General features: G+C 45.6%; 1 protein-coding gene across 1 annotated transcript in view; it reads right to left on the reverse strand.

Annotated features, from left to right (window-relative positions):
- Positions 1-13461, reverse strand: part of fbn2 (fibrillin 2) — a 93576-nt gene that overhangs the window by 77443 nt on the left and 2672 nt on the right. Inside the window, exons 5-7 of the mRNA XM_076284374.1 lie at positions 12510-12605; positions 5943-6140; positions 161-286 (exon numbers count right to left, since the gene is read on the reverse strand). Of these exons, the coding sequence (XP_076140489.1) occupies positions 161-286; positions 5943-6140; positions 12510-12605 (420 nt within the window). The remainder of the gene's footprint in view (positions 1-160; positions 287-5942; positions 6141-12509; positions 12606-13461) is intronic.

A 13461-nucleotide genomic window follows, 5' to 3' on the forward strand; every position in this document is an offset into this window, starting at 1 on the left:
ATTGGTAACTCATATTTCCTGCCTACTGTATATAAATGGATACATCACCCGGATGTTCACTGGAGTTTATATTAAGCCTACACCTGTCCCAGGTGAATTTACACCTCTACAACTGCCTGCCACTGAAGTAACCATGAAATATTACTTCTGGATCACTCACCTTCACACTTCTGATTGGCTTCGTTCTGACGATGACCAGCTGGGCACTTGCACTCATACGAGCCCACAGTGTTAATGCAGTTGCCTCCTTGGCACAGCCCTGGAATGGCCTGGCACTCGTCAACATCTGGGCACACAAAGACAAGATCGTATAAACAATCACGACAACATCTGGAAGCTAACGCCAGCAGCACATTAATGTCACAACAGCGGTCGGCCAAGTGACATAAATACAGACACGGATGGCAAAGAAAGCTACAGTGACTGCAACATTTGCTTCAGCGTAGGGTGTAAATGAGCCTGTTTTGCCTTTTAAAATAAACCATCAAAAACTTTTGCTTTCCTCTTACATTTTGCTATTACGCTCATGATTTTAACAGCCTCTGCGTAGGAAAATTCTACTTCTCCTTCGCCGGGCCTGCCAAGCACATAAAACAAGAGTTGAGAGCTGCTAAATTTAACAGAGGCAGTTCACTCATAACCAGCAAATCACTGCTTTGTTTCACACAAACACCTGGACCTCGATGTTCAACCAATCCAGCAGTAACGCCGTTCTGTTATCACACCCCTTGCTTTTATGTGGCTTGCTAATAAACGCCATTATACATGGCTGGATCTCAAGTTCTCGGTTGTCTTTCTCTGTGGAGGCATTGTGTGTGTGTGTGTGTGTGTGTGTGTGTGTGTGTGTGTGTGTGTGTGTGTGTGTGTGTGTGTGTGTGTGTGTGTGTGTGGAGTGTGATCCAGTGGGCTGCGTGACTTCCTGTGTCCCTGTGGACAGGGGCCATGCCATGGCTTTTCCCTCCTCTCCTGAAGAAGGCATTTTTTGGCCGACACCACTTAAAGAGGGAGCCGGCACTCCACAGTGACAATATGACGGCGGACAGAAGCAGCATTCACAGGGGCTTTAATATATCCTCCCTCAGCCCACACCCCGGAGGAATGAAGGGCCCCTTGTGTGACTGACTGTAGGAGGGTGGAGAAACAGAGCCAAGGAGAGAAAGGGAGAAGGGAGAGAAAGAGAGAAGAAACAAGAAAGAGAGAAGGAGTGGGTTGGGGAAGTGTGTGTGTGTGTGTGTGTGTGAGTGTGTGCATGTGTTGGTGTGTGTGAGTGGGCATGTGTTTGTGCGTGTGTGTGTGTGTGTGTGTGTGTGCATGTGTTTGTGCGTGTATGTGTGTGTGTGTGAGAGAGAGAGAGAGAAAGAGAGAGAGAAATTGAAAGGCATGCTTAATGCATGTGAATCTGAGCTTCCCTGAAAGTAAAACAAAGAAGGTCTCTAGTTTTCCATCCCGGTTATTTGTGGATGAAAATATTTAGATTTCATGGACGTCCACATGCGCTGGAACACAGCACAGGAGCAGCACTAACGCTAACATGACAGACCTCAGTAGGGGGAGGGGGGGGGGGGGTGCACAAGTAAGTGCTATCTCTTACTCAGCTTCACCCCACAGACCTGGCAACCATGACGCGCTCTCTCTCTCTCTCTCTCTCTCTCTCTCGCACACACACACACACACACACAGACACACATATGCATGTATGCACCTACACACATACCGGTATGCACGCACGCACAATCAAAAGGCACACAGGGTTACACCATTGCTCCTGTGACTGCCCCTCTCATCCTGTCTCTCTCTCTCTCTCTCTCTCTCTCTCTCTCTCTCTTTCTCTCGCTCTTTTGATTTAATTTTCTCTTTTGGAATTTCTAAAATGTGGTATTACCACAGCATGTAACACCCAGAGCTCCAGTGCTACATTCAGGCTTTTTTTGTGGTTCTGACATATTGTGATTTATTTTTAATTTAAGTAACTTTAACATACTTCAAAATCTTCTCATTTTATAATAAGTCATAAACTCACTGACTGTCCCTCTTTCTGAAATTGAAGGGTTTTCCCTCTCCACACCTCTATTATATTGTGCTGGTATGAGAAAAGTCATTCTCTTTCCTCACCACCTCTCATCCCTTTATATCATAAAATTAAACATGCAGTCAGTTCTGACTGTCTAACTACGTCTGATAACTGTGACTTATGGGGGCTTCTAGTACAGTATATTCCTATCAACGGGTACTCTCATTAGCACTAAATAATCACACATTTTGAATTAGACAGCAGTGAAAAATATCACTATTATACATACTAACATTACATCAGCAGCCTGGATCTGACCAAAGACCCTACTCATTTATTGTACCAAAATAGCAGAAACAGGGTCAATTGAGTTCTCAATGGCAAGACTTCAATTTGGCAGAAGTGAACATTGGAATACGCCTATCTATGGTTCATACACACGATTACAAGACATTCATTCTCTAAAAAGCTGGTCAGCCACAACCACAACAGAAGACTACATTCATACTTCTCTTCAACTTCCAAAAATAAAATTAAGACGTTTAATTGTGTACCTAATTATTCTTTTCCCTGATGAAAAAGAAAAAATGAGGTTGGTCACATCCTGTGTGTCTGGCCAAACGGTGATTTCACTCAGGCAGGAAACGTGCCCGAATGGCTACACCTGAGCACTAATTAGGAGGTAAATAAAGCTCGTCAGATCCCCAGCCTGTGTTGTGTGTTGTTTGTCAACCCTCACCAATATGCTAAAGATTACCCCAAAGTTATTCCAGATGGTGAAATGGTGCCAGTTTTTTCGGTGATAAGGCCTGGCAGCGGATTTAAAAAAAAAAGTGGCTTTCCAGACAAGTTTGAGCTTTGATAAATTGCTCCAGTATGCTGACGGCAGCGCTGTGTAGCCGCCATCTACTCTCTCCACTGGAGGGACTGCCAGCTGGACTGTATGGGGGGTATCAGAGTTCTGGTCAGTCTCTTCTCACTGGCAGTGAGGGGACTGGAGAGGCAGTAGAGAGAGAGATCGAAAGGGGGAAAAAGAGAGAGTGGGGGAAGGAGGAAGCAGTATGAGAAAAAAAAATGCGTGTTAAGAGCCAGAAGTAGTGCATGCACATGTATGCGTGTGCGTGCCTGTGTGATGTGTGATGATGCGTGTGTGTGTGTGTGTGTGTGTGATTTGTGTGTGAGTGAGTGAGAGAGAGACAGAAAGAGAGACAGATAGGAAATAGGGAACAGAGAACAGGGAGAAAAAGGAGGGAGAGTCCCTTCTTTACAGTCCGTCAATGTTTCCAGTAACACACTCCATAGAGAAGATAAAGAATTGGGGAAAAGAAATCGACGCCGTCTTGAACTGATTGGGGCGTTTTGCTCGGCTGGAAAGCGCCTCAGTGTTTGTCGTTTCCTCATCCCAAGGGCATCACAGCTTGTTCGCTGAGAAGTGGTTTGATGTGATGTGCTTTTCAGGGGCTTAATTAGGCCACAAACAAAATGCCATTTGTCTGTGATGGTGACGCGCCTGCACAGAAGGGCGTCCAACAACAACAATTATATTTGTGTTTGCCGTCCAGAATAATTGAAACCAGGTCAGTGTGGCAGTGTGAAATTGCGAGAACTCTATATGGTAACATGTCCTTTAATCCTGTCAACAGATTGCTATAGATTAGGGTGAAGTTCTGAATGAAGTTCTTGTTGAATAAAGTTAGGGGAAACACTTAAGTTGCAGGAAATAGAATCATTCTATTCTCCCAGTTTGATGGTGAAAAGTAAAAGAGAGACAGTCTCAGGGGCAACATTATCACCAGCACTGAAATATACAAATACAACAAGCACACAGTCCCAAATAACAACCTTAGAGAAAGTTATAAGACTTATACCAAGACAAGAAAATATGGACTGCTCACAAAGTCCTTATCAGTCAAGACAAAGCTGTCCCCCCAGCCAAGAAAGGCCAACCACCCATCACACACACACACACACACACACACACACACACACACTACCATGTCAGTGATGAAAGATCAAAGGGGAATGTGGGGGAAATCAGTCATACCATTCTCAAGCATCTGCTCTGTCTGTGACAAAGGGGGGAGGCCAGCTCTGATTGGTGACTGAGTGGGAACTGTTAGGGGAGTGACAGACAACAACCCCATAGATTTAATCTTGTTTTCCCCTTTATACTCCTTCTTAATCTTTTGTTTGTCCTTGCTTCCTTGTATGTGATTGTGTTGGTGATGTTATGAAATATTTGCATTCCACCGGTCTTAATGGTTTAGTCTTAATGTTTAGCCTTTTGTGATATTTTTTGTCTTCCACACAACAGTGTTGCTATGATGCAAAACAAATGACTGGTTAAATCTGACAGCGTCCAATCCCATCATCGTACTGCATGTCCTAGAAGCTCCAATAAAATCAGCCCCCTTTCCTCTTCCTCCTCCTCTTCTCCTTGGCATCTCAGCAGTCGGGCACGTCAGGAAGACTCTGCCATGAGAGGCCTTGACAGCCCAGACACACTTCAGGTTTCCTCGGCCAGCCCATATGCCGGGCACTGGCCCACACATACACACCACTGGTGTATTAAACACAAATTCCACATCTCCTTCACAGGAAAGGGGAGCACGCTGCGTGCTGCGCGCCCGCCCACACGCCCACCCGCCCGCCAGGTCCTAATGGCCGCCTCACGGCCGTCTTCCTGCCCAGTTTCTCGGCTCGCTGCTCTGATCCCTGATTCTGAGACGTTCTTGATGGCACCGGGATGGATGTCTGCTCCACTTCCCCTTTCGTCTGGAGCTGGGGCTCGACCCGACTCGGGGAGCTGAGCGGCTGTATTATTATGCCTGCCCTCTTTGAATCTCCCCTCGCTTACTTCCTGTCCCTCTGGCTCCAGCGTGGGGAATGCATACGGGATGAGAGCAAACGCCGCAGGGTCGCGAGGGGACAAAAGCGGCTACTGAAGTATCCACAAGTATCTGGATGGACGATGCACTGCTGTGGCTCATAAGCGCAGCGCATATAAGTGCAAACCTGAGTGTGACATGAGACACTTTCTGTTTTCTTTCTGTTTATTGCTCCCCGCACACCCGTGACGAAGTTCACCTGACAAGCATTCGATTAACAATGGATGTTAAGCTGAATCGTAATCTACACAGCGGTGCCGAAAGGGTTTGGCGGTGGTGTACAGGATTGTATTGAAAACAATGGAATCTGAGTAATCAAATGTTGAAAGCGAAGTGCACCAATGTGCAAGGGCCATTAGTCACCGCATAGAAAATCCAGCAAGTGAGGGATAAGGCATTGCCACAGAGTGTGTTTTTCTTCAATTTGCATAAAACTGCTGTGCAAAAAATATAAAGATATCAATGTGATTTTATTCAATTAATGTTATTCAACATGCCTTGCTGACTTATTATACTTATACATTGGAGCTGGGTATAAGGGCTGCTGTTTGGAACGAAACACAACATTTCATTTGGAAAGTTCACCAGGAATGTTTTGGACATCATTTATGATGCATATTTGACTAAGAGTCTACCCAGGTTGGATAAGGTTTTGTCAAAGTGATGTATTTTGGAAAGTTGGAAACAACTGCATGAATTCAAGTAATCCTTCCATTAGAATCTATCCCTGTTAAAGTTTGGCTTATCGAACATAGTGAAAGGTCAGCTGACCTGGGCTCCTCGGTGAAAAGCATGGAAGCCAAAGACTACAGTATGTAACAGTGGAGTATTACAAATGCATTGTGCTAGATTATTATGTTATGCTTATAGAAACTATCAGGATGATTGTAGGTGATGATATTGCTTTTGAGTAAGAGCTACATAACATTTACATAAAAATGGTTTGAGGGACTAATTTCATTCTTGCAACAAGAAGAAGTTATTTTACATTATCAGCATGTATTGTTCCAACATATGGGAGAGATATGGTTGGTGGCACGTACCCTGGCATGCCCCGGTGCGGATGTTGGGAATGAAGCCACGGCGGCAGGGCTGGGGCTGGGCTGGGCACATCTCACAGGGGTGGCCCCAGGCTCGGCCCACGGTGGCACAGCACAACGTCTTGGTGCAGACGATACCACTCACCTGGCCCTGGCACATCTGGTTGTTGACCTGGGTAAAGCAGGGCCCTGTACGGTAGTCTGTAGGGCAACAGAATCAGAAGCCGTAGGTAAGTGGGTGGCTTTACTGGACACTGGAGTTCAACTTTTACACTTTGAGTGAGTATTCATAATGTCTAACACAGGAATTAGAAATGATTGACATGAATGGTGACCCATTTTATAACACATTCAGTTCATGAAGACAGAGGAAAATATCATATTTTGGCATCCAAAGAAGTGTCTGAAAGAGCGAGAATGAGGTGAACAATTTCCAATATGGATCGATTACAATTGAAAGATTGCCCTACGAGTGATTGTTTTGTGCTCTAGCCAGACCAAATAAATTCTGACTAGACGAGAGTTATGCTGACTCCAAAATCAGAAAATATATCATTTAAAAGCCAATTTTTTTATAACTTAGCAACATAAACAAAACAGAAAAGTCAGCATGTGAAGTCAATTTTGAAGCAAAACACCTCATTCAGATGAACGTCTCGCTCAAAAGGAGACCTTCAAACACCGAGTATCCACTTGAGCGAATAAATATTTGACTTAAAAGCCTCTGGCTGCAGCCGGGGGAAAGCACCACAAACACATCATGAAACTCAAAATAAGCATGTAAGCAGTCGGATTTAGTGTGGTGACGAGCGTTATTGCTCGCAGTTAAGAAATCATTCCCGCCATTCCTAGGACCCTGGGATACCCCCCTTTGGACTGGCTCTTTGCTTGTACAGTGGAATCCCCCCTCTCATCCTAACTGAACCGTGCCTCAGCTCCTCGAGCGGATCATCCCTGTGGCCTCAGCGAGTAAACCCTCGTAAAAAGCTAGCCTCGCCGAAAGCGTGCACATCTGCGGCGACTGTTGTAAATTGCTAAGCAAAACGGTAAATACAGCTGCAGACAGGCACAGCCGTGCAGCGCCGTCTGTGTCGCTCTCCGCGGTCGCTTTTAAAACTTGGGTATAAACATTTACAGAAGACACGCAGAGACCCCACGTTTGGTGGTGCGCGTCAATGTGACGGTCAAGACAGGATGTGAGCCTTTCAGAAGATGGAAGAGACGGCGGCTAAAGATTAGAGCGGATTAGTGGAGAGCGAGTTGGGTCTGTGGTTAGGCTAACAGTATTGACAAAGACATAGTGAGAGTGGCAGAATAGTAGCCTAGAAATGATGGAAGAGCACAATGCTAAATATAGGCTCTGCTTGGGGGTTATGCATCCATTTGGCAAATCCAGCCATCTATGTCTGTTCATTCATACAGTAAGAACAACCAGGAGGAGATCTTTCAGAGCAGCTCTGAGGTAGGCTATGCAACAAGAGAAATGTGTGGCACAGTAGGCCTAAAGCCAATTTCAGGTTTCATCATGCTATGCATCTGTGCTAGGGTCAGGAACACACTGTCCAAAAGTAGTCTGTAGTCATGGTCATTTTAAACAATCAAATCCCATCCTTGACCATGACCCAAATGACTATTTTAACCTACACCATACAACTAATATGCCACGATACCCCTGGCAAAGTACTCTGTGGCCTCCACACTAATATAGGAAAGGATTGGATGCATGGGATCTCCCTGTAACCCACTTCATTATTACTGTCCAGACTTTAGAGCTAAAGACTTCAACCCTAAAGCACTTAAGAGCCTTTAATAGGAAAAAGGAACTTTCTAGATGAAAAGTGAACACTGGGAGGATTTCGATCCCTCAGAGGCACACTTGTGTGGCCCACATCTTACAGTCTTTCCCATCAAAGGACCACTGTCAATATTTCTTTATATAACACTAGGTGAGGGTACATAAAGGAATGTGGGGCATATGTTTTGAAAGGGTATACCTTCATCCATCACGGTTTGTTTCTGTGGAATGATTTGGTTCAATATTTGTTTTTGACATCTGGTTATTGAATCTATCCGCAAAGCAACCTCTTGAAGACAAGGGGTGGGCATCACTATGAATCAATGTTAGCTTTCAGCAGGGTTTTTTTTCTGTCATTAAAACAAGTTAGTACTTTCCAAGGCCTAATATCACAGTGTCAGACACCCATGGCTAATGCTACACAAATGTTATTGGAACCACAGCTGTGATGTTGAGCAAAACTGCAACTCGGTAAAAAAGTCTGTCAAAGTCAGTAGAAGCGGCAGCATGGGGGAGTAGCCTAGTGAATATCATGTCAAAGCTATTTAGTCAATGGTGACATTGTTATAAAAAAGAATTAATGGGACTTAAATATCAACACATATCTGCATTTAAAGAGATTCCTTAGAGAAGTTGTCAAACTTCTATCCGTTCTACATAAGAATGACTAAATTGGATGGGAAATATTGCCTTAGTGAAACAAGAGAAGCCAACCACCAATAACAGGCAATCAGAAGGCAATCATGAATCATTGTCTGACTAGCGGGTGTTGTCTGAAGTGAATTTGACACAGTACAAAGAAAGAAATGACAGAAGCAAGAGAAAAGTCCCACTGATGGAACACAAGATCTATGTCTGGGTGGAGCTGGGATGCGTCTTCACCACTTTTTCCTCAGGGTTAGCGTTAGGAGAGTCAAGGCAAAAAAAACAGAGAGCTACATCATCCTCAATCTGTCACAGACATGCGAGAAAGGCCATTCTGACACACAAGCACAAACAGTTTGTCTCATCCGGCTGCAAGCCGACCTAAATTTAGAAAACATGGCTTGCTCAGAGCTCTGAAATCGCAGTCATTTACTATTCCCTCCACTGTTTAGGGTTTAGTTACATTATAACCGCCTACAATCACTTGCTTTTCACATAGAAGCAACAGGATTCAAGCAACAGCAGCATCAGACAAACAGAAGGATCATTTCAACAATAAAAGATCCCACCATTATCCCTATTTATTTTGTGTAAACACAGCATAGCCAAAGGCTTTTGTATTATATAATTGCACTGATTTGATTCATGGTTTGTTGATGCCAACAGACATTTGCCTTTCATTTAATTTCCATTTGTTGCATCACAAGGGGAATTAATTGCAAAGACTTCATTGCACATTCACCACTCTGTATGTTTACTGCTACTTAAGATGAACTGTACATTGTGCCAGCAATCAACAACACGCTGTTTCTGTGCTACTTTGATCATCTATAAATATCATCACATGGTAAAGTTGGGACCACAGTTTGCATAAACGGGGTGATGTATTCGTTAAAATGACATTTTTTCTGACTGGTTTAAAGTCGCTACAGTCTCTGTCGCAAAGCTGTAAAGTATACAGTATCTTGAGACATAAACAATTGGAACTCACAAAGTCCCACAACTAGTGCAGCATCAGTGTACAAATCATTCATCCTGAGAGATGCAGAACATATACTGATTACTTCCTGTCATTGACACTAGGGCCAATGAACAAGTTCCCGCATCACCACAATACAACAAATACATCCAGCGCTTACCAATGCTGCTATTTATACTGTAATGATGGGAAATACAGTCTCTGCTAATGGTGATGGAAAAATAGTCATGGAAAAAACACCTCGCTCAATTAAGCAGAACTTATATGAACTCTGTGTAGGATCAGCACACAAAGTAGTGTCTGTGACACTTGACAAAGTCCTCAAACTGAGGCCTTTTGAATCTGGATCTCCAGACAACTCCATCAGGAGCAGGGCCCTGCTATGGGCAGAGACCGGGGAGGAAATGAGTCTGGTCAGTCCGAAGCTCCAAGCGCTCACTGGCTAGCTGGCTGGACCTACTACCCTGAGTGCTCCGTTCCTCTCCTCTATCTCTCCTCCACACGGATAGACTCTCTCCATCTTCGTTCAGGCACGTTCCACATGTGTTCCACATTACTGACCAGCCGTGTGCTTCGGCTCGCGGTGCACTCATAAGGCAAGAGAGTCTTCCCCTCCCAGCCCCTATCCTTTATCTAGTCCAGCCCACGCCAACCCACCGCCTCCACTGACCTCCCTCTACAGCGAGATGGACTGACTGACTGGCTGCCTTTGATTCGTCAATTCATCTTCACCACCGATGGAATTTTCACTCGGCGAAACGCTTGGCGGTTTCAAACACACCCATTTCAGGAAGTGGCAGAATCTGTGGAGAAGTGCCAAGTGCCTGCTAATTGGGAAATGTCCCCTGGAGTTAAAAGGGAACTGGGGAAGTACAAGCAAACTTTGATCAATACATGAACTGAGCACATGAAATGAGCTCTGTTTACATGACAAAACATTTCCAACATAAACTCTTTTGTTTCCATGACGACACCAATCAGGAAAAAAGCACCCTGACAGTAAAACTCCTAGGTCTCTGCACATAGAAACAGACACACCCTTGAAAAGATTACAGCCTGTCAGGCCACTAGCCCCTACCCCAGCATAACCCACACATCAGCAGCTTTTCTACTAATGAGTGGTGGCAAAGCAGTTTCTTCTGCTGCGCGACAAACTGTGACATCCTCGATGACACGTCAAGACACACAGCTGTCAGTGGTCTGGTCTCAAGTCGAAACGCAGGTCCCCCGAACTGGTGATTTAATCAGCTGGACCCAGCGACTTGAAACACATTCCTCGCCCCCCCTCTCTGTTCTGATTAGAGGGGGGTTTCAGTGACAGTTGGAGGGAAACGTTTACTCTTTCAAGGCCTGTCCAGGTTTTTTCTCTCTCCCTTTTTCCAAAACTACCTATTCAAGACCTCTAAGTCAGGTTGTCAAAATGGGGGCCCTCTATTTAAAAAGTGAACATATGACAGACCAGCACAACACATAACAGACTGCTTGGCAACGGTAACTAGGGAGAATGAAAGTGAAGTGTGTGAGCGAACAGGTGACGGTCCAGGGGGAGTGAGAGGGCGAGAGCTTTACGCAAGGGTCCTGCGACTGACCTTACTGATGTTACAGAACATGAGTTTCAATCATATACGTCTACATACAGCCCATGCATGATGTCCATTTGAACAGATCCGCCACTGAATTGACCCAGGATGGGTTGTAACAGCAATCTCACAGGAATATGGTTTTGTCAGAGTACACAGCATGACCAATACGACTCTGCCTACGTACCGGTATACACATTTCAGCGTGTTTCATCAGACAAGTTAAAGGAAACTAGATAAACGTCTCCACACACCCACATCCAATCATCCCACTTGTCTTGGAACCAAGTGCTTATTGTTCTTGGTCGGTTCCATCTCCTCGTGATGTGTGTGCGTGTGCGTCCGCTGTCTGATATCTTTCCCAGAGGTACCCCAGAGGCTCCAAGAGCTGACATAGAACCCAGCGGCAGCAGCAGACCGCACCTGGGACTGCTGTGTGTCCGCACAACCAGGGAGGGCCAGCAAGATGTCTGCATGGCGTCCCTCTGTGATTTGCTAGGCTAGGCTTGCGCCGTGGGGTTGAGGAAAAGACTCCCTGTCCAGGGGCTTAGTCTAGGGAGGTGGTGGAGGGAATAGGGTTTTGAGATGGCAGGGGGGCGAGTGAGTGAGTGTCTATGTGTGTGTGTGTGTGTGTGTGGGGGGGGGGGGGTTATGTGATACATCTGATGAATCTCCTAAACTTGTTCGTCTCTCCCAAACTCCTCATGCACCAAGACGAGCATCATCTGTGCTCCCAAGACGGCCAAATCAATTGAGGAATTCATTAGCAGACAAATAAATTGTAGTGTGCAAATGAAGCCAGCTTCTTTCCAACGCGTCAAGTCATTTTCCATTTTAACTATCAAAAATGCATGCAGACTCTTTTTCTGATTGGAAAACAGTCACCACGTATCAACAAAAAGTGACATCTTTAACACAAATCTCTCTCTCGCTCAGTGGCTCCACCAGGCAGCTGAGAGGGACTTGAGTGCTAGATGGCTACATGAGTAAGAGCACTGAAGCAGGTACAGGGGTGCAGATGGTAAGAGTCCGGCGCACATGTTTTGGAAATGAGAGGAAATAGAAGAGGCTCTATCACGTGGCCCTGCCTCTACTTCTCCCTCTGTCTCATTTCTTTCTCTCTTTCTTTCTCTCTCTCTCTTTCTCTTGCATACACACACACACAAACACACACACACACAGAGAGAAAGAGAGAAAGACAGAGGGAGACTAACATCTCTCACTACTTTATCCCTACTTCTTTCTCATGATCCAGCTTCCTCTCCCTTCCTTTCTTTTTCTGTCTTTTCTCCCTCCCTGCCTCCCCCCTGCCCCCCACCCCTTTTCTGAGTTAGTCACTTCCTTCATGAAGATACAGCGAGGGGCAGGCAGGCAGTCTGCAGTCCCACGTGACATGGCCCAGGCAACAGCAACGAAAGACCAGAAACCCCCCACCCACCCCAACCATACGCCCCTTCACACACGCGCACACACACACACACACACACACACACACACACACACACACACACTCCATCCCCCTCGCAGACATAACAGTGAGACAGACTTTCCACACAGAGCTTCTCCCTTACCTCTCTCACACTGGGGCCCAGTGAAGCCGTAGACACAGGCGCACCGGTTCGGCCCGATGCAGCGCCCACCATTATGGCACTGCCTCTCACAGACGGCTGGAGGGAAAGGGAACACAAGGCCCAGACACCAGCTCGTTAGTCTCACACAGATAGAACAGCACAAACACAATACACATGGTGGAGGTTTACACACAAATACGCCAACAAACGTCACCAACAATTTTTAAAAAAACGCTTTGACGTAGGAAAATGTTTGTCAAATACTGATTGTGAGTAAATAGTTTGTGGCCTACAAGCATGTCCAATGCTAATGGCAAACTGATGGAGAATTCGGAACGTCGGTCTTCACTATGATAAATGGTCTGGGAAACAGCCATTTAGGAGGTGGAAGAAACTCATCTTTTTAATTGAGAGCTGTGATCTCCATTACATTTATTTGGACAAAGCAACTCATCGTATGGGGTCATGTCAACTGCCAACACTGAAGAAGATCCTCGAGCTGTTTAAGTGATTAAAAGGTCATTACATCCAGTTCTTCCACTCAACCAGAGCTCCACGAGTTCCCTTAACAGGCAAACTGGAACGCTCAAAAACAGCTCGGCCGGCTCTCATCCTCGCCTTTTTCCATCGAATGCCAAAAAGCTTCGGGTTTGAGATGATAAATCACACCGGCCCCGACTCTGTGTATTCGACACTTGCTGAGTTGAGGTCTGAGCGAAGCGCCAGAAGAGATTTTAATTTTTTGGACCTTCAACTTGTCTGTCCACTTCTAAACCCCCGCCCCCCCCAATTCCCTCTCACTCTTCCTTCCACTTATCATCTCTGTCGTCCCCTTGCACGGTAAACTGCAACTTGCCGATGATTTACGCCACCTTGAGCCTGCTGGTGCTGCGACCCATTAGAGTATTCCAGGTGACCCGCGGATGCCTGAGAGACGCAGGTCAGACGGAGG

The sequence above is a fragment of the Alosa pseudoharengus genome, unplaced genomic scaffold (assembly GCF_046254945.1).
Source record: "Alosa pseudoharengus isolate Yale_2024_CS ecotype anadromous, Long Island Sound unplaced genomic scaffold, YU_APseudo_1.1 YU_APseudo_1.1_scf_14, whole genome shotgun sequence".
NCBI classification, from domain to species: domain Eukaryota; kingdom Metazoa; phylum Chordata; class Actinopteri; order Clupeiformes; family Clupeidae; genus Alosa; species Alosa pseudoharengus.